We start from the raw sequence: 26,282 nt of genomic DNA, 5'->3' as shown, positions 1-26,282 counted from the left end.
ATTAATAAAGTTGTTTAATTTCTTTTTTCCTCCTTTAGAATTTAACTGACCCTTTAAATTTCATTTATAAGGGGTTTATAAAGCACAACTAGTCCTCACTTTAGATTAGGTCACTAAACTGGATGAAGTTGAGTTAATAAAGCATTTATTAACATAAACATTAACTATTACTATATGCCCAAATCATAAGAATTATGAATGGATAATCTTAAAAAACAAACAACTATGCTTAAATGGTTTGTAAATAATGTGATACTTGATTTAGTAATTAAAAATAAATCATTAACAAAGTATGAAAGTACAATTATTAATCACATTATAAATGCGCTTATAAGTCAAGAATAGAGCATTTATAGCTGCAGTTATACACTGCTTACTAACATTTATTAATGTAGAGTTAATGCTTAACAGATAATAATTTCACTAGATGCTAATGCTTAATAAATGGTTCATAGTGTGTGGTTATTATAAAGTGTTACCGAAATATCTGGTGTTGATCTCAGTCATCAGTTGATCTCCACACACTGATGTTGTGCAGTAATAATCTGCAGATGTGTAAAGATCTTCCTAACACTAAGAGCTGTTTAGGGTGATGTACATTTACTGTTGATGAGTGTAGAAGTGATGATTAATGCTGGATTCTAGATAGATTTGATGCTGATGTGGCTCAGAATGGCTCCTGCTCTTCATCTGATCTTTCTGCTCATCATTCACAGTGAGTCAATCTTACATTCACATTACTGCTTTATTCCTCTGCATTTTCCAACCCAGACTTATTATTGATTATGTACCCCTGTATACATTTCTGGACAGCGCAAAATACATCCCAGGAGCTACGTTTTTTTTTTTTTTTGCAGTTTTTTGTTTTGGTGAATGCACCAGAGGCCGATGTGTATGCTTTTTCAGATCTCAAATTTCTTTTCAGAGTGCCATTCGCACCTGCTGTTCTCACGTAAATCCACCAGAGTCACACTGACTGACTGACCGGCCGACTGATCCTTTCCTAAACCTAACCGATAGTGTTTTCAAAAGCAATCCAGAAAAAGAAAAGCACTCGTGGCCGCTTGATTTTTACCACATTTTCAGATTTTACCACATTCTCACCCTGTTTTTTTACTTGTTTATTTTAGTCTCTGTGTTTTGTTTTACCTGCTTTCTGGAACCATTTTTCGCCAGACTTGAACTGTGTTATCGCAGCCAGCTTCTCTCTGCGTCTTAAGTCCACTGACATAGGCAGCGAGCCACTGGTCAATTTTTCAATTCAATTCACCTTTATTTATATAGCGCTTTTACAGTGTAGATTGTGTCAAAGCAGCTTCACATAAAAGGTTATAGTAAATTGGAACAGTGTAGTTCAATCTGGCAATGAAGCAGAAAAGCTGTTTACACTAAGGTAAGCAGTCAGCATCGGTGGCGTCATACCACCCCATAATGTTCATTTTAAAGGCGCAATGCAGCCATTCGTAGCTCTGGCTACATAATTCACGCTCTCCAGAAATGTATACAGGGGTACATATTCACAATGAACCTGTGTTGGCATTTTCACACACCCCAGAATCAGACATTATTCAGTAGTTTTCTGATGATCTCTCTGACAAAGGACGTTAGTCTGAGCTGGCAGATCTGTTTTCTCAGACGAGAGTCTTTAGTTAAATGAATCCCTCGCTGTCATGAATCCCTCCTGTTTTAGCATTTCCTTCACACTATTGGTTCTGGTTGTGGTGCATTAAGCGCTGACACAGTCACAGTAGTGATGACAGCCAATATCTTGTGTTTATCTCAGTACACTGGACCACAATACACAAAAAAGCTGCTTTTGACAGCTAGTCAATGATAGTCTGAGAGACAACACAGTTTTCATTTCTGCTAGTTAGTTGACGTTGACTTGGTGTGCGCTGGCCTTAAATGGTGGAAATTCCTTAAAACTGGTGTTTCTTATTGTGAATTTGTACATTCAATGAGGATAATTGAGCATCCTGTGTTTGTCATTTACGTTAAAAGCTGCAGTTTAACATGTTAGTACTTTATTATTAATGTACATTATTATTAAAGTACTGCTAAAATAACTGCAGTTTTAATGATCTTTTTCTAAAAATCTTTTTATATTTCCCTAGTTATTTCCCATTATTGTTTTTTTTTTCCTCAGCTGGTTTATTTTCTCTGTTCTCTGTTTATTTCTGTCCTCCATCAAGACTGAAGTCATTCACACTGAGATCATTATTCATATTCACAAGATCAGCTTAAAATATATATTTAAAATAAAAACAATTTGTGTTCCTAGTGTTTTATAGTCCAGTTTAACTGATTAAACTACATTTTAATTATGACTATTTCTGTGTTTCAGGGGTTTCTAGTGCTGATTGGGGTGTGAATTACAGTTCTTCATACATCTGTGCACTACAGAACTCAACAATGACAATCAGCTGCACTTTTACATTCCCGTCTACTGGATATAAGGTCGAGAAAGTGTTTTGGAACATAGACCTTGTAAAACAGAATGACAATTTTACAGATCTGTCTAATAACTCTGAATACAGTCAGAGGCTTCAGTATCTGGGAAATAAACAGAAGATCTGCACTGTCAGACTGAGTCATGTGACAAAGAAAGATGAACATGAGTATTATTTCAGATTCATTACTAATGTAACAGGAGGAAGGTGGCTTGGTTATCCAGGAGTGCGTCTCTCTGTCACAGGTGACTCTCCTGAGGTTTCTCTCTTCTTGTGGTCATTATGTAGAATAATAATCAGTGTATGAGAGCAGCACTAGATATAATGTGTGTGTTGTGTTCAGATCTTCAGCTGGAGTCTCCTGAGAGAGTGACAGAGAGAGATTCAGTCAATCTGACATGTAAAAGCAGCTGTAATCTGACTGACACACCAACATTCATCTGGTACAGAAACTCACAGAGATTGACCGAGAAAACTACTGGAGATAAACTCAACATCAGTTCAGTCAGTAGAAAAGAATCAGGACACTACAGATGTGGTGTGCAGGGACAAACGTACATCTCTCCTGCTGTTTATCTCAATGTCACATGTAAGTTTTCATCTTTTTATTTTAACTTTTAATTATTTACCTTTTTAAAGCATTTAGACTTGCAATAAATGATAATGTAGTCAATGCAAAAGTTAAATATCAATTAAGTTTAAATACTCATGTTTGCAGGAGTGCTGCCACATAACATTTAAGCTGTGATTTTAGTCTTAAGAAATGCTTTGTAGCCCTCTCTTTTCTCTCGCTGAACTTAAAATACAGGTAACACTTCAGTTACAGTAGCTAATTACCTTCCTATTATTAAAAAATAAAAGATATTTGCTAATTATTAGTACTTATAATGCATGATATTATTGTACATCCCTACAATACCTTAACCCAACTACTACCTTTCTAACCGTTATTAAGCTAATTAGAAATGTTTTGAGTTAAAATTTCTAAGTTAATGGTTTGTTAATAGAGTGAATTGGACCTTAAAATAAAGTGAACCGAATTAATTTGACAGCTTTGTTGCTTATATTGCTTACATTTAAGCCAATATAGATAAATATATGGACATTGATTCAACTTAAAGGGATATTAAGCAAATATGAAAGCACATGATCAGGGGTTTCAGGTCAGAGTGAAAGAAATCGCTAAACACATATTAGACTTGTTCGTGTGTAAAAGATGGTTTGAATGTGATGTCTGTGTACGCTACTGTATGTTTACTTCCCCATGTGCTCCTCTGTTGTGCTTGTATTCAGGTGTGTTTTGTCATTTGGTTCCTTTTGTTCTGTTTCCTGCCTTCCTGTTCATCCGTCTTTGGTCATTGATCTGCGTGTGTTTAAGTTCCTGTTTTCCTGTGGTTCCCTGTCAGGTCTTAACATTAAGGTGCTGTTTACACCTGCTCGCTTCATGCATTATTTCAGTTTGGAAATCTATTTGATTAAGAAATATATAGGTGTTGTTTGTAAATGCCCTCTGAAACGCATTTGAGACGTATATAAAAATCCAATCACTCAGATCATTCCAGATTAAACTGGACGGGTCTAAAATAGATGCATCTTATACTCCTCGCAAAATTAAAAACATAATAATAAACATGTTGTGGGCTATATATGATTGTCGGATATATACAAGTGCAAATGTGCAAAACAGAAGCCCACAGGTGATAGTCTGAGATGTTTGTTTCGTTTCGTTTAATTTTTTTTTTTTTCGTTTTATTTTCACCATGAAATGATAAAAATTTAATTGTTCAATTAATATCAGATGGCAGCATTAATAATAGAGATGCAGCACTGTAGTCTATCTCTGTGAAAAGAGATAATATAAAAATATAGTGCTGAGTTCATTTACAAAGACTTGTTTTGTTTTTGGGAGAGCAGGTTATATACAATTTAGTTTAAACCCTTGTAAAAAGGCCCTTTCACTTTCCTGCCATTGTGACACTTACGTTTACATCCCTATTTTTTTTTGCAATTTAACCCTTAATGTAACTATATATTGTTGGAAAGGTCTAAGAATTCAGCATTTTTTTGTTATGTAGGAAGAGTAATAGATTAAAACACATTTATTGTCATCCTACATCCTGTATTAGCATTTGCGGCTATATTTTAAACCATAAGATTGTAGTATAGGCATAAAGCAATTATAACAAACTAAATATCATTTGAAAGCTTAAACTTTCTAGATTCCATATCTGACATGACTGATTGTTGATAATACTGAGCAACAGCTGTTTATTAGTTGTAAATGGATCTTCATCAGAGTAATAAAGCAATACTTTGCTACAGCAATCCACAAAAAAAGAGTTCTGAGATCTTTTTACATGTATTTTAACTAAATTCAAATCAAGTGGCACAAAAAATCCCCTACTACTCTAGAATTGAATGTCTACCTTAGAAATACTGTCACAAGTATGAAAAAAATACAGAAAAATACAGTTAATATTACTTAAAACACGGGGGGTGCCCTTGTGTGGTCACCAATGGAAATTTGGTGGTCATGGTTGGTACTGCGGCCAAACAAAATTCTACTGAAAGCTCATTTTTGGAGATGTCAGCTTCAAATTTGGAATATAATTTGTTCAGATATTTAACTTTGCATATAGAATTTAACATTTAAAATGGCATAACTGAGCAAATGACACTTAATGACAGTTTCATAAACATGCATGAAATCTCCTTCATATTCATTTATGTCATGATTATATATGTTTTATGAACACCCCCTTTAAGTAAAGTGATACAAATTCTTTAAATTACTTTAAATGCTTATTATCTGCTCCAGAAATTGTCCTGATTTACTTACTAAGTAACATTATTAAAAATGATAAGAAAACAAATATATATACAAAATTCTGTGTAGCTCTTTTGTAAGATGTATATAGTGGACATTTAAACTGAAGTCTTGTTTTAAGACAAAGTCTTGTTTCTACATGCTTCACCTGCAGATGCTCCAGATACTCCTGTGATCTCCAATAGATCTGCTGTAATAATGTCTGGAGATTCAGTGACTCTGAGCTGCAGCAGTGACTCAAACCCTCCTGCAGAAATCAACTGGTTTAAAGAAGAAACATCTGTAGGATCTGGAAGAATCTTCAACATCTCCAAGATCAGCTCTGATGACAGTGGAGAATACAAGTGTAGAGCCAGAAATGTACATGGAGAGAAATACTCTGATCCTGTGACTTTAGATGTCCAGTGTGAGTTAGCAAAACTGTAACATTAAACCATTAAAACATAATCTGTGCCATCAAAACTATTGTGACCGTTAACGGTTTGTGTTTTTCTGTCTCAGACCCACCCAGGAACATCTCAGTGTCTATGAATAGATCTGCTGTAATAGTGGAGGGAGATTCAGTGACTCTGAGCTGCAGCAGCGACTCAAACCCTCCTGCAGAAATTAACTGGTTTAAAGGAGAAACATCTGTAGGATCTGGAAGAATCTTCAACATCTCCAAGATCAGCTCTGATGACAGTAAAAAATACAAGTGTAGAGCCAGAAATGAACATGGAGAGAAATACTCTGATCCTTTAACTTTAGATGTCCAGTGTGAGTAAATGATGGTTCAGTAACTATGTTAAGGTGGACCTTTTTATAAAAAACCCGAACAGTCTAAGCTTAACCAATTAACACAGTTTGAGGCAGAAAGACCCCCTGTTAGTTCATCTTTCCAGTCTTTGTGTTTTTTAGTCATTAGTTCATCATGTGACAAAGAGACTCAAGAAATGAATGGATCAAGCTGTTCTTCCAGCTCTGACTGCATATGAATGGTTTCTGTCGTTCACGAGATGAACGAATTATTTAAATCCTATAGAGCAGTGCTTCCCAACCTTTTTTGCCTGAGACCCGCTTTTCCCCTGGAAAATATCGTTGGGTCCCCCTCCATATTTAATCCCTGCTGAAAAATCTAGCTTAAACCAGCCTAGGCTGGTTGGCTGGTTTTAGCTGGTTGACCAGACTGGTTTTAGAGGGGTTTTAGCCATTTTCAGGCTGGTTTCCAGCCATTTCCAGCCTGGTCTTAGCTGGTCATAGCTAAATGACCAGCTAAATCAAGCTAAAACCCACTTGACCAGCCTGGTTTAAGCTGGACATAGCTGGTTTTGGCTGGGCTCCCAGCCTGGCTAGGCTGGTCAAGCTGGTTTTAGCTGGTCATTTTCCAGCGTGACCAGCTAAGACCAGGCTAGAAATGGATGGAAACCAGCCTGGAAATGGCCAAAACTCCTCTAAAACCAGGCTGGTTAACAAGCTAAAACCAGCCAACCAGCCTAGGCTGGTTTAAGCTGTTTTTTTCAGTAGGGATGATATTATCGCTCATATAAGTTTGCAGTAATGATGACAAAAAATGTTTTTTTTTTTTAACAAACGGTATGTTTATTACTGTAAATAGATATGGTTATGCACAAATAACAGCCTAATGTAAAATATAAAAGCAAAACATCAGTAGGCCATTTGTAATTGAAAAACGTAAGCCTTTGGCCTTTGAATAGGCCCTATTTGAAATTCAATAACACAAATATCAGTATGCACACTGGTGTAAACGGGAAACATTATATGACATCTTTGACATCTTTTTTGTGGAGGACGGATTACAAATTTGTCCATTGTTGGTCAGTTATGGCAGTGATCCGAAACAGGCGGTTGGGGGTGTTTCGTAGGTTGTAGGTTGCTAGACGACCATGAATCGTTTTCTCAGGGGATGACAAGCTGACAAAACATTGCTGTCACTCTGATACAAGTTTTATTAATGGAGAAAAGTACAAAGCACTGCAGTGTTTGTGTGTTCTGTGTTTGCCTGGGATAATTAGTCTTACCGAAATGTGAATATTCCATACAAGCTGAAGCTGATCGCTCAATTCTTGTCACGTGACTCACAGTGTGCTCGCAGGATTCATTGGTCACACAAGCCGCACATCTCCATTGGAAACAACAAACTTGGGCAAACTCTAGAAATACACAATATGCAAATGGCTCCTAAAAGGTCGCCGTCATTTGTGATCTCCATCAGTTGATCTTCTTGCACAGACATGCTGGATTCACCTGATTTTTTGACAACTGGGATGTGGATCCATTTCTCGGCAGTTCGCTGGTCCTTCACTGGGCCTTTCCCCCTGGGCAAAGAAACTTTCTAAAGAAGTCTGTTTCTTACTCATTTTGCTGCTTGTGGGTTAAATTTGGGCGCTCAAGTGACCAAGATGTCAGCGAGAGAATACGGTCATTTTTCAAAATAAAAGACTTTTCATAATAAAAGATCGTTCAGACTTAAATAATGAATAAAACGTAAATAATTAATGATTTCCTGTGCAGCCTGGTGGTTAAGGACCACACTAAGCTAGGGGATAAAATGAACTAAGGCATCGTGATAATTCTCCTAATTTTCCACTGCTAAGAATTGTTTTTAAATATGACACGACCCCCCACAGAGCTCGCTGAGGCCCCCTTGTAGGCCGGGACCCCCCTGTTGGGAACCGCTGCTATAAAAGACTCAAAAAAAGCAATGAGTGAATGAATTTGAGTCGCATATAAGATTTGTTCAGAATAAACAAAGTGTTGTAGAACAACCCATCACTACTTGTTCTGAGCCACTTTTGGTATTTTCAGTCTTTTACAGAGATCTGCCACTATGCTGATGCACAGGCATTTGTAGCTCCTCCCTCTTTTAAAAAGCACACAATGTCACTTAAATTTAAAGCGACAGTCACCAAAACACCACAATTAGGTTCAAAGCCTAAAAGGGTCCATTTCAGAGAGTTAGAGAACATTATTTATGTGGTATTTTGAGATGAAACTTCACACACTCTCTAGAAACACTCTCATAGACTTTAAATCCTCTTAATGTAAACTGTGATGCCATGTTTGTTGTTAAATATATGTTTGTTTTTCTGTTTCAGACCCACCTAGGAACGTCTCAGTGTCCATCAGGGGATCTGCTGTAATAATATCTGGAAATTTAGTGACTCTGAACTGCAGCAGCGACTCAAACCCTCCTGCTCTGAACTTCAGCTGGTTTAATGGAGAAACATTTATAAGATCTGGAAGACTCTTCAACATCTCCAAGATCAGCTCTGATGACAGTAAAAAATACAAGTGCAAAGCCAAAAATCCACATGGAGAGGAATACTCTGATCCTGTGACTTTAGATGTCCAGTGTGAGTTTATGATGGTTCAGTGACTGATACATTAAATCCTCTAAATCTAGACTTAAGCCATGTTTGATGTGATTCTTAATGATATCAGTGTTTTTCTGTTTTAGATCCTCCCAGGAAAGTCTTGGTGTCAGTCACTGATTCTGGTCAGCTTTGGTTTGATTCAGTGAGTCTGATGTGCATCAGTGACTCAAACCCTCCTGCTCTGAACTTCAGCTGGTTTAAGGAGAATCAAAGCTCAGCTGTTGGATCTGGACAGAGTTTCAGTGCAGTACAGAGTGGACGCTTCTACTGTGAGGCTCACAATCCACATGGAGCTCAGAGATCAGACGCCGTCACTGTCACTGGTGAAGCTTTTATCATCACACTGCTGTAACTTCATCAGTCTGGAGAGTTAATCATGATCTGCTTCCTCTTTCAGTTCATCAAGGTGCTGTGAGAAACATCATCACAGCGACAGCTGTAGCAATATTAATCATCATCATCATCGTCATCATCATCCTGTTAATAATGTGAGATCAATTAAAAATGCAAAATACTATTTTAAAAGATAAAAATATATCTGATATAGTCAAATATTACTATATTATGCATGCAACCCAGGCTCATTTGGAGATATGTGCCCAGGGCTACATGTTTTGGGAACCGTGAAATACTTCTCCTTCCAGTTTTTGATGTCAGAAATCCACTAGAGGACAATTAAAAATACATTACAGACCTATGAGTTCTCATAAAACTTAATCCTTCTCGTAAATCTTTGTACATTTCTGCACATCTCAACATCCTTCTCGCATGTGTCTATCCACCCACACAAACTCTGAACCCAACTGATAATGTTTTCAAAAGCAAACTAGAAGAGAAAAGAAAGCCGTAGCAACCTGACACTTTCACAACATTTCCACACTGCTTTTTTTGTAACCTGGTTTTTGGAACTGTCCTTTGTTGGACTCAAACCCCGGTCCATTCCACTACTAAAGTCCGACAAGGTGAGCTACTAAGCAAACTGACCATGCTGGAAAAGCATCCATATGGAGGAAAGTGGTCAACAGGAACACAGAAAGGAACAGAAGTTGTCTGCGATGATATATCGCCCCGTTGTGTGTTTGTACACATTAAATGCAGCCAGACGAACCCGCAGGAACATATTTCATGGTTCTCAAAAATGTAGCCCTGGGCACATATTCCCAATGAGCCTGTGTTGAATTCATGTTTGATTATTGGTAACATTTTATTATGTGCATGTTTTATTTTCATCTATTTATTAGAGTGATTTATACTTTGTTAATGTGTGTTATTATGACAGAAAGAAACAAAGGAGTGTTAAATCTGAAGGTCTCACAGTGAAGCAGGTAAATCATACAGATACAACCTTAAAATCAATTAAACTCATGTTTTTTTTTTGTATTATTAAAATGTCTGATATATTTAAGATTTAATAACTCAGATATGAAAATCATCAGTATATTTACATCACATCTCGCATCCTTCTGCTGTACGATTCAGTGTGAATATAATAAGATATTTCTGTAATGTTGATCAGACTGATTCAGATGTTAATTAATGCTTTATTGTCTTGTGTTTCAGAATGATCTGTATTCTGATGTGTCACAGAAAGTTCAAGCTCACGACAATCCAGTCTGTGACCCTGGATTAGCGGATGAAGCTCCGTATGAAACTGTGAATCCCAGAATAAGTGCTGAATGCAGAGATGCTGAGGAGATCCAGTACGCCACTGTCCAATATCACAAAAACACACCGATGAAGAGAGAGGAAGAAGAGGAGCGTCAGTGTGACAACATACCACTTCAGCAGCCTGATCAAGACCACAGGTGAGGAGAAACTGCTGGACCACCAACAACTGCACTAAACACACACTGCACATTACCATTGTACTAAACACACACCACACATAACCACTGCACTAAACACACCACACATAACCACTGCACTAAACACACACTACACATAACCAATGCACTAACACACCACAGATAACCACTGCACTAAACACACACCACACATAACCACTGCACTACACATATGCCATTATAGTTGCAACATAAGTTAAAGTTGTTTTTGTAATTGCTTTCGTGCACATGCAACATCGTGCTCAACTCGCTAGCTCAACACTAAACCAGTGTTACAATACAAGAGAAATCCAGCCAATCAGAATATAGCAATTTAAACAACTCACTATAATAATTGAGTACTTTGTATATTGTAAGTGTTTTCAGTCATTTATTATTAGCGTTAGTTTCTCTTCATTTGTAGTTATTTATTGTATTTCCTTTTATTTATTTGTCAGAATGTGCAGAACTGAAAATGCTTGTAAACACCCCTAACTAAATCACCAGCTAAACCAGCACTGATGATATAATCTCTAACACTGTTGTGTTCTTTCTGTTTATTTTAGGCAAGAGATTGTGGAAACTGCTGAAGAATCTGTGATTTACAGCATGCTCAAATGAGTGAAAGCCTGTCCGTGGGAACTTATTGAATTATAGTTGTGTTTCAGCCCCTCATTGAGGCTTTTGATAGATTTCACTGTGTTCCAGATCAGTTTAATGATGCTTTTTGAATTGGTGTTATTTTAAGCTTGTTTTGAGTGTAGTCTGTTAAAAGTCCTGTTAAATCTGTTAATTTCCAGACATCCCAAGTTGTGCAAACTAATTTCCAGGGATGCGACATCGATGATTTGCGGGAGGTAGAACAGCGGGTGGTTGCATGACGTGTTGATAGAGTGGGGGGAGGTGGCCTGCGGCATATTTGAAGAGCGGGGGACAGGGGGTGGACTGGGTGGGTGTTGGTCGGTTGGTCAATTTGCCAACACAGGCTCATTCTGAAAACGTAGTCCGGTGGACGTTTCTGGAGACCACGAATTACGTAGCCGAAGGTACGTATGGCTGCATTTCATTTTTTTAAACGAACTCTGCGGGGCAGTGTGACGTCATTCCTTTTGGTGCTTATCACCTGACCGCTTACCTCCATGAGGAGGGCTTTCCCGCCGCAACCAGTTTGTCTAGCTAGCTCGTTAGCACAGCAAATTTGAGACACAGAGAAGAGTTGACCACGACGACCGGGTTTAAGTCCGGGGAAGAGCGGTTCCAGAAATCAAAAACAGAATGCGAAAAATAAAATGATCAAGTAAAAAACAGGGTGAGAATGTGGTAAAATCTGAAAACGTGGTGAAAATCAGACGAGGGATTTTCTTGTTCTGGATGGCTTTTGTAAATTGTTGGTTTGGTTTAGGGAAATAAGCTGGTGGGCGGGTCAATCGGTAGAACTGGTTGGGTTTAGGGAAGGAGGAGGGTGGGGCAGTCGATTGGCCTGTCGCCCAGTCAATCATTCAGTTGATCGAAAACAAAAACTGCAAATATACATACCTCCCGCAACATATTTTGTAGTCTCCAGAAACGTCTGCGGGACTACGTTTTCAGAATGAGCCTGGGTTGCATTTTGCATATGCAGGAGACTTTCGGAACTTCCAGGAGACTTCGGATGTCTTACTTTCAATCAAAAAAACTTTGACATGTAGCTTAGAAACCAAAACAACTCTGAGGATGAGATAGATATCGAAATCACATTCTGATTATAGTCAATAACAATTCATCTATGCTATCTTTATGCAGATAAAGAGTCATTTACTCTAGTAAAACTGTCAGCTATTAACTGTTTTTACCACTTTAAGCCTTAAATTCGAAGTGTGTTTCATTATTGGCATGTAGATGTCTTCAGGAGAGCAATCTTATCAACCATGTGAAGTTTTAGGCAGATAGGACATTGTTTGGCAATTTGAGTTATAGGCAATTTTACTATAGCCAGCAGGTGGCGCTATAACTGTATCGGGAAATTGGCATGTAAACATGTTCAGGTCAGGACTCTTATTAAATGTGTGAATTTTGAGGCAGATCGTATCATGCATGCCTGAGTTATAACAACTTCCTTTTTTTGTGGCGAATCGTCAAAGTTTGCGAGGCCGCCACGGACACGCCCATCTACGAAAATTCTAAAGCTTCGCAATTTAACATCGCCAAGGCCTTCAGATGACAAAACTTAATTTTGGTGTCGATCGGATCAAATCCCTAGGAGAGGTTCGTTAAAGTACAACGCCTGGAAATGGCAAAAATGCCACTTTTTCGTCATATTTTAACCATATCTGTTCAAATATACCTCCCATTTTCCCGGGATTCTCCCGTATTTTACATGTACATGTGATTTATTTTTAATAAATTTGCAACAATTTCAGAAACTCTTTTCACATTGTCATTATGGGGTATTGTGTGTAGAATCTTGAGGAAATCAATGAATTGAATCCATTTTGGAATCAGGCAGTAACATAAATACTTTCCGGATCCACTGTATTTCCAAAAGTTGACCTATGCAACAGAAGACTGGGTCAAGGATCGCATATTGTGAGGACACTTAAAATATATTGTGATAATTGCTGTATATGGGCTACTGGAGCTAATATAACCTAGCTAAACTGTTACTCAATCTAAAACTGCTAGCAGGGTGCTAGCATCTATGGCGCAACTTTGTTTCTTAACATGTCAGCGAGGAAAACACTCATGTCCCATACATCACACGAGCCTGAGTGTCTCTGTTAGCAGCAATCTGGCAGAATAAGCTGGTAGGAGGCAGCACTGTCAGTTCACCTTTTTATTCTGAGCTTTAAACATGAACAGCCCTTTGCAGGACCAAACCACTGGGGTGTTTCCTATACACACCATTAATGCTGATGGTGATGGATAATATTAAACTTTTAAATGTTTAAAATAAGCTTCTCCTGTTCACCAAGGCTGCATTTATTTAATCAAAAATACAGTACAAATAGTACAATTGTGAAATGATATTGCACTATAATATAACTGCTCAGTAGTTTATCATTTACTTTAATAATTTATTCCAGTGATTTTTAAGATGAATTTTCAGCTTCATTACTCCAGTCTTCAGAGTCACATGATCCTTCAGAAATCACTCTAATATTAATTATTATTATTATTATTATTATTAATAGTAATAGTAGTAAAAGCAATAATGACTGGAGTAATAACTTCATTAAAAACTACACACAACAAGAAAGCAGTTATTTAAAATTGTAATAAATATTTAACAACTTATTCAATTTTAATAAATGTTGCCTTGATTAACAATTCAATTCACTTTTATTTGTATAGCGCTTTTACAATGTAGATTGTGTCAAAGCAGCTTCACATAGAAGATCATAGTAAATTGTAGCAGTGTAGTTCAGTTTTTAGAGTTGAAGTTCAGTTGAGCTCAGTTCAGTGTGGTTTAATAATCACTACTGAGAGTCCAAATACTGAAGAGCAAATCCAACGATGCGCAGCTCTACAGATCCTGAACCATGCAAGCTAGTGGCGACAGCGGAGAGGAAAAAAAAACTTCACCAATTGGCGAAAGTGAAGAATTGTGCAGAGAAACCAGGCTCAGTTGGGCACGACCATTTCTCCGCTGGCCAAACGTCTTGTGCAGAGCTGCAGTCTAGGCGCCGGAGGCTGGTAGCTGGACCTTAACGAAGACTCGTCTGTCCCTGGAGCGTCACAGGAATCAGTCTCATGCTCTCCACTCCTCCATGACCACCCCAGCAGCTGCTTAGGATACGGCCTGGTCCAGGATATGGAAACCTTGGGATCATCTCGTCGCTGGTCTTGGATCAAGTCAGTGGCGCTGGGTGGTCTCAGGATCAGTATCCCCAGGTGGCAATAAAGAATAAAGAGAATAATTAGCGTAGCTGCTGTTCATAGTGTATATAAACGAGATGCAAAAACCTGTGTGGAGCACATTCATGTGTCATACCGCTAAGTGGTGCACTGAGTGTATGCTTCACTAAACAGATAGGTCTTTAATCTAGTTTTGAATTGTGAGAGTGTGTCTGAGCCTCGGACGTTATCAGAAAGGCTATTCCAGAGTTTAGGAGCTATAAATGAGAAGGCTCGACCTCCTTTACTCGACTTTGCTGTTCTAGGTACTACCAGAAGCCTTGAGTTTTGAGATCTTAAAGAGCGAGTTGGATTGTAGCGAAACAGAAGATTGGTTAGATAAACAGGAGCTAGATTATTTAAAGTTTTATATGTAAGAAGCAATATTTTAAATTCAATACGAAACTTAACAGGCAGCCAGTGTAAGGAGGATAAAATTGGGGTGATGTGATCATATTTTCTAGACCTGGTAAGAACTCTGGCAGCTGCATTTTGTACTAGCTGAAGTTTGTTAATAGAGGATGCTGGGCAGCCAGTGAACAGAGCATTACAGTAATCCAGCCTAGAAGTCATAAAAGCATGGACTAGCTTTTCTGCATCTTATCAGAATAATTCTTGATTTTTTTTTTCTTATTTATCATTATTTTTATATGTGTAGGTGATATTTCACAACAGTATTCTCCCTATAGTATGAATATCAGTGGTTACCAGTTTTCAATATTCTTCCAAATATCTTCTTTTGTGTTTAACAGAAGAAAGAAACTCATGAGCTTTGTAAGACTGTTCAGTTTCTGTCTTTTTTATTTTTTAAAGATCAACAGGAAGAGGCTACAGTGAGAGGCGGAGCACAAAACAACCAATCCTGAACTCTGTGGGCGGAACCAAGGATGATTGACAGGCAGTAACGTTTTAAAATGTTCAAATTAAAATGTTTTAAAATGTTCAAATTAAATATATTTAAATATGTTCAAATTAGGTCACCTGCAGGTATTACTTTAAATCATAAGAGAAAATTGAACCTCAGATTAGGAATAAAGAATAGATCTATAATAGACGTCACTTTGTGGTCTCCATCTCCTGCTGCTGATACTGTGTAAACACTGATGTGCATCAACTGAAATCAACTCTTTCAGTTTTTTGTCTGCAAACACATCATGTAAGATAGAATTTCTGCTTACTATATCTCACTGATTTTACATTAGGTTTAAAGTAAAAACACCCTGGTTGAGTTTTTGTAGTTTTGCTGAAGGAGGAACTCTGATAGTTCTGCAACTATGTGTTCAACCAGACACACCAGTATAGCTAAAGAGCACCTGTTCGCATGCTCAGTCCATCAGTGGCTGTTGATCTGCTGCTCTTCAACACGGTAAGACAAACACACTGGTATTTGACTGATTATTAGTGTAGATGAAGCTCATATAACACATGATTTCTGACATGAGAAATATCTGGTGTTGATCTCAGTCATCAGTTGATTTCCACACACTGATGTTGTGCAGTAATAATCTGCAGATGTGTAAAGATCTTCCTAACACTAAGAGCTGTTTAGGGTGATGTACATTTACTGTTGATGAGTGTAGAAGTGATGATTAATGCTGGATTCTAGATAGATTTGATGCTGATGTGGCTCAGAATGGCTCCTGCTCTTCATCTGATCTTTCTGCTCATCATTCACAGTGAGTCAATCTTACATTCACATTACTGCTTTATTTCTCAGCATTTTCCAACCCAGACTTATTATTGATCACGTACTCCTGTATACATTTCTGGACAGCGGAAAATACATCCCAGGAGCTACTTTTTTTTTGCAGTTTTTTGTTTTGGCGAATGCACCAGAGGTCGCTGTGTATGCTTTTTCAGATCTCAAATTTCTTTTCAGAGTGTCATTCGCACCTGCTGTTCTCACGTAAATCCACCAGAGTCATACTGACTGACTGACTGGCCGACTGATCCTTTCCTAAACCTAACCGATAGTGTTTTCAAAAGCAATCCAGAAAAAGAAAAGCACTCGTGGCCGCTTGATTTTTACCACATTTTCAGATTTTACCACATTCTCACCCTGTTTTTTTACTTGTTTATTTTAGTCTCTGTCTTTTGTTTTACCTGCTTTCTGGAACCATTTTTCGCCAGACTTGAACTGTGTTATCGCAGCCAGCTTCTCTCTGCGTCTTAAGTCCACTGACATAGGCAGCGAGCCACTGGTCAATTTTTCAATTCAATTCACCTTTATTTGTATAGCGCTTTTACAGTGTAGATTGTGTCAAAGCAGCTTCACATAAAAGGTTATAGTAAATTGGAACAGTGTAGTTCAATCTGGCAATGAAGCAGAAAAGCTGTTTACACTAAGGTAAGCAGTCAGCATCGGTGGCGTCATACCACCCCATAATGTTCATTTTAAAGGCGCAATGCAGCCATTCGTAGCTCTGGCTACATAACTCACGCTCTCCAGAAATGTATACAGGGGTACATATTCACAATAAGCCTGTGTTGGCATTTTCACACACCCCAGAATCAGACATTATTCAGTAGTTTACTGATGATCTCTCTGACAAAGGACGTTAGTCTGAGCTGGCAGATCTGTTTTCTCAGACGAGAGTCTTTAGTTAAATGAATTCCTCGCTGTCATGAATCCCTCCTGTTTTAGCATTTCCTTCACACTATTGGTTCTGGTTGTGATGCATTAAGCGCTGACACAGTCACAGTAGTGATGACAGCCAATATCTTGTGTTCATCTCACACTGGACCACAATACACAAAAAAAGCAGCTTTTGACAGCTAGTCAATGATAGTCTGAGAGACAACACAGTCAGTTTATATTTCTGATAGTTAGTTGACGTTGACTTGGTGTGTGCGCTGGGCTTAAATGGTGGAAATTCTTTAAAACTGGTGTTTCTTATTGTGAATTTGTACATTCAATGAGGATAATTCAACACCATTCAGTGTTTGTCATTCATGTGTTAAAGCCGCTTAAAATATATTTTTTAAATGTAAAACAATTTGTGTTCCTAGTGTTGTGTTCCCAGTCCAGTTTCATTGATTAAACTACAATCGAATCATGATTATTTCTGTGTTTCAGGGGTTTCTAGTGCTGAATGGGGTGTGAATTACAGTCCTACACAATTCTGTGCACTACAGAACTCAACAATGACAATCAGCTGCACTTTTAAATACCCGTCTACTGGATATCAGATCATGAAAGCCTTCTGGAACATAGACCAGGTAAAACAAGGAGGAGAGTTTGCAGATCTGTCTAATAACCCTGAATACAGTCAGAGGCTTCAGTATCTGGGAGATAAACAGCAGGACTGCACTGTCAGACTGAGTCATGTGACAAAGAAAGATGAACATGAGTATTATTTCAGATTCACTACTAATGTAACAAAGGGAATATGGATTGGTTATCCAGGAGTGCATCTCTCTGTCACAGGTGACTCTCCTGAGGTTTCTCTCTTCTTGTGGTCATTATGTAGAATAATAATCAGTGTATGAGAGCAGCACTAGATATAATGTGTGTGTTGTGTTCAGATCTTCAGCTGGAGTCTCCTGAGAGAGTGACAGAGGGAGATTCAGTCCGTCTGACATGTAACAGCAGCTGTAAACTGACTGACACACCAACATTCATCTGGTACAGAAACTCACACACATTGACTAATATTGGAGATGAACTCAACATCAGGTCAGTCAGTAGAAGAGAAGCAGGCAACTACAGATGTGGTGTGCAGGGACAAACGTACATCTCTCCTGCTGTTTATCTCGATGTCAGATGTAAGTTTCATCTTTTTATTTTAACTTTTAATTATTTACCTTTTTAAAGCATTCAGACTTGCTATTAATGTAAATGTAGTCAATCCATGAAGTTAAAATACTCACTTGCAATAGCGTCACCATTTGGTATGAAAAGAAATGCTTTCTAGCCCTCAATGTGTGTGTGAATTAAAAATACAGATAGCACTTTAGTTTAAGTATTATTCCTAAATTATCTTCCTATTATAAAGATATTTGCTGTTTATTAGTGCTTATAAAACATGATCTTATTGTACATCCTTACCAAATACATCCACTATCTTGCTAACTATTAATAAGCAGGTAATTAGAAATTTATTGAGATAAAAATCTTAAATAATGGCTTGTTACACTGAGAATTGCAGCTTAAAATAAAGCTAATTTGACAATTTTGTTGCTTATATTGCTTATAAAAATAAATAAAAAATAAACAGAGTCATCCAACATACACAATCAGGGTTTCTTGTCAAATAAAATCCCAAACACATATTAGACTTGATCATGTGTGTTCACTCTAAAAGACGTTGATGGTTTGAATGTGATGTCTGTTGTGCTTGTATTCAGGTGTGTTTTGTCACTTGGTTCCCTTTTGTTCTGTTTCCCGCCGTAGTTCCTCGTTATCATGTTAATCTCTCTGTCATTGGTCTGTGTGTGTTTACGTTCCTGTTTTCCTCTTGTTTCCTGTCAGCTCTTATTACTTTATCTGTCACCATCCCTCCACTGTGACACTTAAGTGTACATTCCTTTTCAGCAATGAAAACCTGATCTAATCATGACAAACTATATATCATTGGAAAGGTCTAAGACTTCTGCTGTTTTTTGAGTTACGCAGGGAGAGTAATAGATTAAAACACACTTACTATCCCCCTACAACATGTAGGAGCATTAACAGCTACATTTTAAACCTTAATATTGTAGTCTAAATGTAAAGCAATTATGATAAACTACATTTGCTTAAAATGTCTAGTTTTTGATAAATATTACTGAGCAGCAGTCATTTATTAATTTGCCCTAAAGATACTTAAAGCATTACTTTGCTACAGCAATCCACATGAAAAAAGTTTTGAGATGTGTTTTAGAGGCTAAATGCAAATCAAAAATATTTTACTTTAGAATATTGTCAAAAGTATGAGCAAGTACACTTAATATTACTCAAAACATAAAGAGGGCGCCATTGTGTGGTCACCAATGGGAATCCAGTGGTCATATTTAGTACTGCAGTCAAACAAAATCCTACTGAAAGCTCATTTTTGGAGATTTCAGCTTCAAATTTGGAATATAATTTATTCAGATATTTAGCTTTGCATATAGATTTTAGCATTTAAATGACAACTGAGCAAAACTGACAATTTCACAAGCATGGATAAAATCTCTTTCATATTTATGAGGTGTGTTAAGTCATGATTAAAAATGTTTTGTGACGGTCTTAGAAACAACCAGTAAGGTGCTACCAATTATTTAAATGACATTAAAGCTCAAAAACAAAGCAAAAATTGTTAGCAGATCATCACAGATCTGCTTTTAAACCCTCCAATAATTGTCCCCGTTTAGCACAGCATTACCATATTATAAAAAACTTTAAAAGAAAACAAAAAATATTTAAAAACAAACAAGCAGCTCATTTAGTATGCTGTATACAGTACACATTTTAAACTGATCTTCATATTCATCTTCATATCATACATTACATTTTTATATCTTTAATCACTCTAAACACAAAGCACTTTTTGCTGTTATTCAGTCCTCCAGTGAATGTGCTATCTGATGCTTCTTCTTCTCTATGTGAGAGCTTCCTCAACTACTTCAGTGACAAAATTATAATTTTAAGGTCGCAATTGAGCCCATCTGTGGGCCCCTTAAACTGCCATCTCCCTTTATCTGTTTTTACTACTTTTTCTCCTGTTAACGAATTTGGAGTCCGTAATTTCAAAATTGAAACCCACTTCTGGCCCTGGTGAAATTTTCCACCCTTGATTCTATACTTCGCACTTTGTATCTATGGGCCCGGTCTTGCTCACTGTTATTAACGAGTGCCTTACGACCAGTATTTTGCCGGCCTGTCTAAAAACAGCGACCGTCACACCTCTGCTCAAGTAGGAATCACTTAATCCATCTGATCTCAAAAACTTTAGGCCCATTTCCGCTTTACCCTTCATCTCAAAAATTGTAGAAAAATTGTACTTAATTAATTACAAAGATTTCTATCCCAGAATGGTATCGCTGAGCCGGTTTAATCTAGCTTTAGGCCGGCTCATAGCATTGAATCCGCTCTATTAAGAGTTTTGAATGACATCTATCTCCTCATTGATGCTGGTAATCATGTGGCCTTAATTTTGCTGGATTTATCCGCAGCCTTCGATACCATTGACCACTCTGGGTTATTATCTCGGCTAAAGTCCTGGGTTGGGCTGAGGCGTACAGTGCTGAAATGGTTTAAATCATACATCTCCGACAGGAAGTTTTTTTTGTCAAAATTGGTAACTTTTCCTCCTCCACGGCACCGTTAACATGTGGTCTTCCCCAAGGCTCGATTCTAGCACCTTCACTATTCTCTCTTTATATGCTCCCTCTAGGCTCTATTTTCAGAAAATATGGCCTGCACTTTCATCTTTATGCAGACGATTCACAAATCTATCTGTCACTTAAATAGGAACATGAGTCCTCTTGTTGTGAACTCCTTGTCACTGTGCCTGGAGGAAGTAAAAGCATGGCTTTCTGAGAACTTTTTATTTCTAAATGAGGAGAAAACAGAAGTTATTATTTTTGGGCTCAATGGTTTGTCAGACTGTAAACGCCCCAGGTTGGGCAACCTGGGCATAACATTAGACCAGAACTTAAAATCTGATAAACATATCTCAAAAGTGGCTGGAAATAGTTTCTACCAACTCCGCCTTCTCTCTAAAATTAAATCCACTCTTCCTTCACACTCTCTAGAAATTGCCATACATGCGTTTATAACCTCCCGGTTGGACTATTGTAACTCTCTCTATTTTGGGCTGCCTGAGTCTCAGATTGCTCGCCTACAGTTACCGTACCCTACAGCTAGATTTTTAACAAAAAGCCCAAAATATGCACATGTCACTCCTATTTTGAGGTCTCTCCATTGGCTACAGGTGACACAAAAAATTTTATTTAAAATCATTGTCCTTGTGTTTAAAGCCCTACATGGTCTGGGCCCTCAATATATATCCCACCTGATTGTTATTTACACTCCATACAGACACTTACGTTCCACTGATCAGTTTTTATTAAAAGTTCCATAGGTCCACCTCAAAAGTAGGGGCGAACGTGCTTTTGCCATAGCAGGTCCTCGCCTCTGGAACACCCTGCCATTAGAACTAAAGGCTTCGTCGCTGCCTATTTTAAGTCTAAATTAAAGACTCATTTATTTACTTGGCCTTTTGAAGCATAAGTCCTTCACTTCAGGGTGGGGAGGGGGATCAAAACGGTCCTGTTCTTATTCTTGTTTAGTGTGGTCAACTGTGGTAGCATCTTTTAATTAGGCAAAATTTCTATTTTATTTATTTATTTACTTTTTATTTTTTTTGTTACACTCTCTATGTTCTTTTCTATTATGTGCCTATTGTTGTTACTGTTTTATGCTCATATCATTTGTATATTTTCTCTCTGTAAAGCACTTTGTGCAGCCTTGTGGCAGTTGGAAACGTGCTATATAAATAAATTGAACTATTTGTTTTCACCTGCAGATGCTCCAGATACTCCTGTGATCTCCAATAGATCTGCTGTAATAATGGAGGGAGATTCAGTGATCCTGAACTGCAGCAGTGACTCAAACCCTCCTGCTCTGAACTTCAGCTGGTTTAAAGGAGAAACGTTTGTAGGATCTGGAAGAATCTTCAACATCTCCAAGATCAGCTCTGATGACAGTGGAAAATACAAGTGTAGAGCCAGAAATGACCTTGGAGAGAAATACTCTGATCCTGTGACTTTAGATGTCCAGTGTGAGTTAGCAAAACTGTAACATTAAACCATTAAAATATAATCTGTGATGTCAAAACTATTGTGACTGTTAACTGTTTGTATTTTTCTGTATTAGACCCACCCAGGACCATCTCAGTGTCTATAAATAGATCTGCTGTAATAATGTCTGGAGATTCAGTGACTCTGAGCTGCAGCAGTGACTCAAACCCTCCTGCAGAAATCAACTGGTTTAAAGGGAAAATGGTTGTAAGATCTGGAAGAATCTTCAACATCTCCAAGATCAGCTCTGATGACAGTGGAGAATACAAGTGTAGATACAAGAATGTACATGGAGAGAAATACTCTGATCCTGTGACTTTAGATGTCCAGTGTGAGTAAATAATGGTTCTGCAACTGATATTTTACCAGTTGACAGTGTGTCAGCAGTGTGTGAATATATCCAGCCTCTACTGTTAAAATGTATTAATTCTATTTGTTCTAATCAGACTTGATCAAAACAGTCTGCAGAAACACTTTGATTGACATTCTCCCCTTGTACGTGTCATCAGAGGGGGAAAGCCCCGCCCACTAGTGCCCATCTCTCCCTCATTAGCATAAACAGCAGCCCTGAGTGAGAAGCAGCCGTCTGTCCATTAGCCAATAGAGTGTTTGAGCTGCTGAAGATAATGTCAGCATAGACTAAGAGGATTATAGATGTGGAGTTTTAGATGAAGCACAAATGAACAGTGACAGGAGCGACATAGACTGACAGAAGCATTCTTAGTGATGAGAAGATCAGATCACTTTACAGACTCTGACCTTTGAGTCTCCTTCAGCAAGATGAATGAATCTTTTTTCAAGTCACGCTGTTCACTTTTACAAAATATCATTCAAATGTTATGAGTTGCTTTTAAACAAATCTACACCTAGCCCAAACTTTAGGGACACCAGACTTATTTTACATCTTGTAAAAACGGGGGTAACAGGTCCTCTTTAAATCCACTAATGTAAACTGTGATGCCATATTTGTTGTGTTATTGATATCAGTGTTTTTCTGTTTCAGATCCTCCCAGGAACGTCTCAGTGTCCGTCACTGATTCTGGTCATCTTTGGTCTGATTCAGTGAGTCTGATGTGCATCAGTGACTCAAACCCTCCTGCTCTGAACTTCAGCTGGTTTAAGGAGAATCAAAGCTCAGCTGTTGGATCTGGACAGAGTTTCAGTGCAGTACAGAGTGGACGCTTCTACTGTGAGGCTCACAATCCACATGGAGCTCAGAGATCAGACGCCATCACTGTCACTGGTGAAGCTTTTATCATCACACTCCTGTAACTTCATCAGTCTGGAGAGTTAATCATGATCTGCTTCCTCTTTCAGTTCATCAAGGCGCTGGGAGAAACATCATCATCACAGTGACATCTGTAGGAATATTAATCATCTTCATCATCGTCATCATGTTTGCAATGTGAGCTCAATAAAAACGGCAGTGACCATATAAAACTGCAGTACTATATTTTACTTTACTTAATATATCTTACATTTAAGTAAAATAATTTTCACCTTTATTCTGACAGTCTTTCTAAAAGGAAGAGCAGAAGATCTGCAGGGAAACAGTCTGCGGTGAGAATATCTTAATTATTCACTCACTATTTTGAGGCAAATTAAGTTGACCGCACTATTGACCCACTAAAAGCTGTTATAAAGTCAATGACACAGTATTTTTGTTTATTTGTTTTTATTTAAAGAGAATGTTAGTGATATGTGCTTATAGATGAGTTCACAACATGTCAACACATTGCTTATGACACACACAGGGATGCACAGCAGCACATGTATTATGGCAATTTTATGCCAAAGAGAACCGAGCGAACCGTTGATGTTTATGTGCCGGGAGAACTGAATAGCAAGAGATCGTGAGCTTGATGTTTATGTGCACTGTGAACTGCCTCTTCAAGAGTATGAAAGATGGGAGACTCATTAAGAGAATAAAGACAACGCTTAAAAACTGTGCTGGGTGCACTGACCATTTTTCCCCATCCTTAAAATACCAAAAGCAGATTCAGACTCACCCTAGGAGTTTCTGCATCATGTGCTTTAGCTCATGAGTTTAGATCATTAAAACAGAGCCACGATGTCCTTCTCTCTGTCCAGATCTCAGACACTTATGCAGGTCTGGATCTCCAGTCTGCGACCTCTGACCTGTACAACACACTCACAGTAAGTGAAAGTCAAAGTCAGACAATGGTCACTGATGATCAGATGATTGATGGATCTCTCGCTGTCTTTCACACAGAGCGTTCACCACAGACCTGCTGAAAACTCCTGCTCCACTCTTGATCCTCAGAGCTCTTCTGAACATCACAATCCACCAGTAAGAGACAATATCAGCCATAAACCCTCTCAGCAGCAGTTTGATTACTGGATGAGCCTCGTCAAAGAGTTTAATGTGGTTGAGCGTCAGTCTTTCTTCATCTTATTGTTTGTTCAGATCAACAGGAGGAGGCTGCAGTGAGCGGCGGAACCAGAAATAACCAATCCTGAGCTGTGAGGGCGGAGCCATGGGTGATTGACAAATCATTAGTGATGTCAACTTGTAAAAGTGGTGTTGAAACTGTGTATGAAGTTATTGGATAGGTTTTGTGCAGAAAAATAATTTAAAGAGCCCCTATTATACATTAATAAGGGTCATATTTTGGTTTTGGGGGTCTCCAACAACAGGCTGATCTGCATGCAAGGTCAAAAAACACTTTCATTGTCTTATAATATGCATTTATTTTTATCTAATTATCCCAGCGACAGAGAGAGTTAACCAGATACAGTACAAGCGATTACAAGTAACAAAACACAATTTAATACATCTTTTGCAAGCAAGAAAAAACAAGAAGGCAGCCATTTTAATCACACTTACTTACACTTGTGAAATGGAGGAAGAAACTGATCCATGTCTTTTCTGATCCTTCCTTTAACAAACATCTGACGAATCTCCCATTGTAAGCGTGTAGATCGCAGAACCACTCGTCAGAAAAATGACGGGAACAGCATAAGGCTGGGCTTGCAAAAATAAACCTCAACCACTGACTCTTCACAGTTTCATCATCTTGGGGTAGAGAAAATAACACTTAACTTTCCCCTCACACTTTCAATAATATCCAGCTGAGCACAGCGTCTTCATGACTTGATTCAACCAGGATCTGCTGAAGTGTTTGTGGGCGGGACCGCAGGTTTCAATTTTTCAGGGTTTGCGTACGCAGAAATTTGGCGGGGCTTAAGTTTGTATTGACGTCACACCAAAACGGCTAAAGACTTGTTATCCAGACGATTCATTTGAAGAACTATGAGTCGACTCTTTTATAGATGAATCAATAGTTTTAAACATTGCGCACTTTCAGATTTAAGCCTTAGGTGGATATTTCACTTCACTTAGAGCTGTGTTACACACTATATGGAAGGTCATTTAGAAAAACCTTTAAGAGACCTTTTTATTTTTAATTGTGTGTCTGTAATTTATTGTTACTAATGTTTTTCCAATGCCATATCGTCTTTTACAGTGCCAATAAAGCCTGTTGAATTAATTCATGTTGTCAGCCAACCCCTCCCCCCTCAGTCATTTATGCACTGATTGAACTGATAAACTCTGAGCTTCTGCACATGATAGAAAATGAATAAGGTGATACTTTTATATGTTATGAATCTGCATATTAGTAAAAACAATAAACAACCAATGATGTGATGCTGCCGTACATGCCACAAGGGACAAAGACTCTTCATTTGTGACAATAAGAGTAATTGCTATTTGTTTGACCAATTCTTTTGAGCAATTTCTTTGATTATCCTTTTAACAATACTTTTATCAGGGTACACCATAATGAACACCCTGCAGCCCAAATGGGAAACCACATAGGATAACTAGGTTACTGCTGGAAGTAGTGTTAGTGCCAGAGTGTTACAGAGTGTTTTTATATTATTGGTATATTGTTTATTTTACTAGTGACTGTTATTAAATATACAGTTTGCATGTTTGTGACATTTGTATTACATAAGTTCATGGGTCAATCTCTTATGTGATACCTATATTACATATACATTAGAAAGAAGAACTCCGTGTTAGACAGTCTTTTGAACATCCTTTTGAAACCATATAGTGATGGGTCCTATTTCCCTAGTATAGTGATGGGCCCTAATGTCCCAGTAAAGTGATGTGCTCTAATGCCTCAGTATAGTGATGGGCTCT

The 26,282-nt window shown here is 37.9% G+C and overlaps 2 protein-coding genes across 2 annotated transcripts; both read left to right on the top strand.

Moving 5' to 3' along the window:
• The first annotated feature begins 600 nt into the window (after positions 1-600).
• LOC130222832 (B-cell receptor CD22-like) lies at positions 601-11,376 on the top strand. The gene is made up of 11 exons (XM_056455396.1): positions 601-715; positions 2,345-2,695; positions 2,794-3,039; positions 5,432-5,683; positions 5,779-6,033; positions 8,373-8,630; positions 8,735-8,974; positions 9,049-9,139; positions 9,931-9,976; positions 10,212-10,456; positions 11,041-11,376. The coding sequence occupies exons 1-11, from the start codon at positions 655-657 to the stop codon at positions 11,093-11,095; spliced, it is 2,100 nt and encodes a 699-aa protein (XP_056311371.1). The 5' UTR covers positions 601-654; the 3' UTR covers positions 11,096-11,376.
• Positions 11,377-15,908: 4,532 nt separating this feature from the next.
• Positions 15,909-25,744, top strand: LOC130229829 (B-cell receptor CD22-like). The gene is made up of 11 exons (XM_056458872.1): positions 15,909-16,023; positions 17,424-17,774; positions 17,873-18,112; positions 21,838-22,092; positions 22,188-22,442; positions 23,115-23,354; positions 23,429-23,516; positions 23,626-23,671; positions 24,203-24,268; positions 24,345-24,422; positions 24,540-25,744. Exons 1-11 carry the CDS (start codon positions 15,963-15,965, stop codon positions 24,561-24,563), a joined length of 1,704 nt encoding a protein of 567 aa, XP_056314847.1. The 5' UTR covers positions 15,909-15,962; the 3' UTR covers positions 24,564-25,744.
• Positions 25,745-26,282: the final 538 nt, after the last annotated feature.

Source organism: Danio aesculapii, chromosome 1, assembly GCF_903798145.1.
Source record: "Danio aesculapii chromosome 1, fDanAes4.1, whole genome shotgun sequence".
In the NCBI taxonomy this organism is placed as follows: domain Eukaryota; kingdom Metazoa; phylum Chordata; class Actinopteri; order Cypriniformes; family Danionidae; genus Danio; species Danio aesculapii.
The sequence above is the reverse complement of the archived record's forward strand: the minus strand, read 5'-3'. Positions and strand labels throughout refer to the sequence as shown.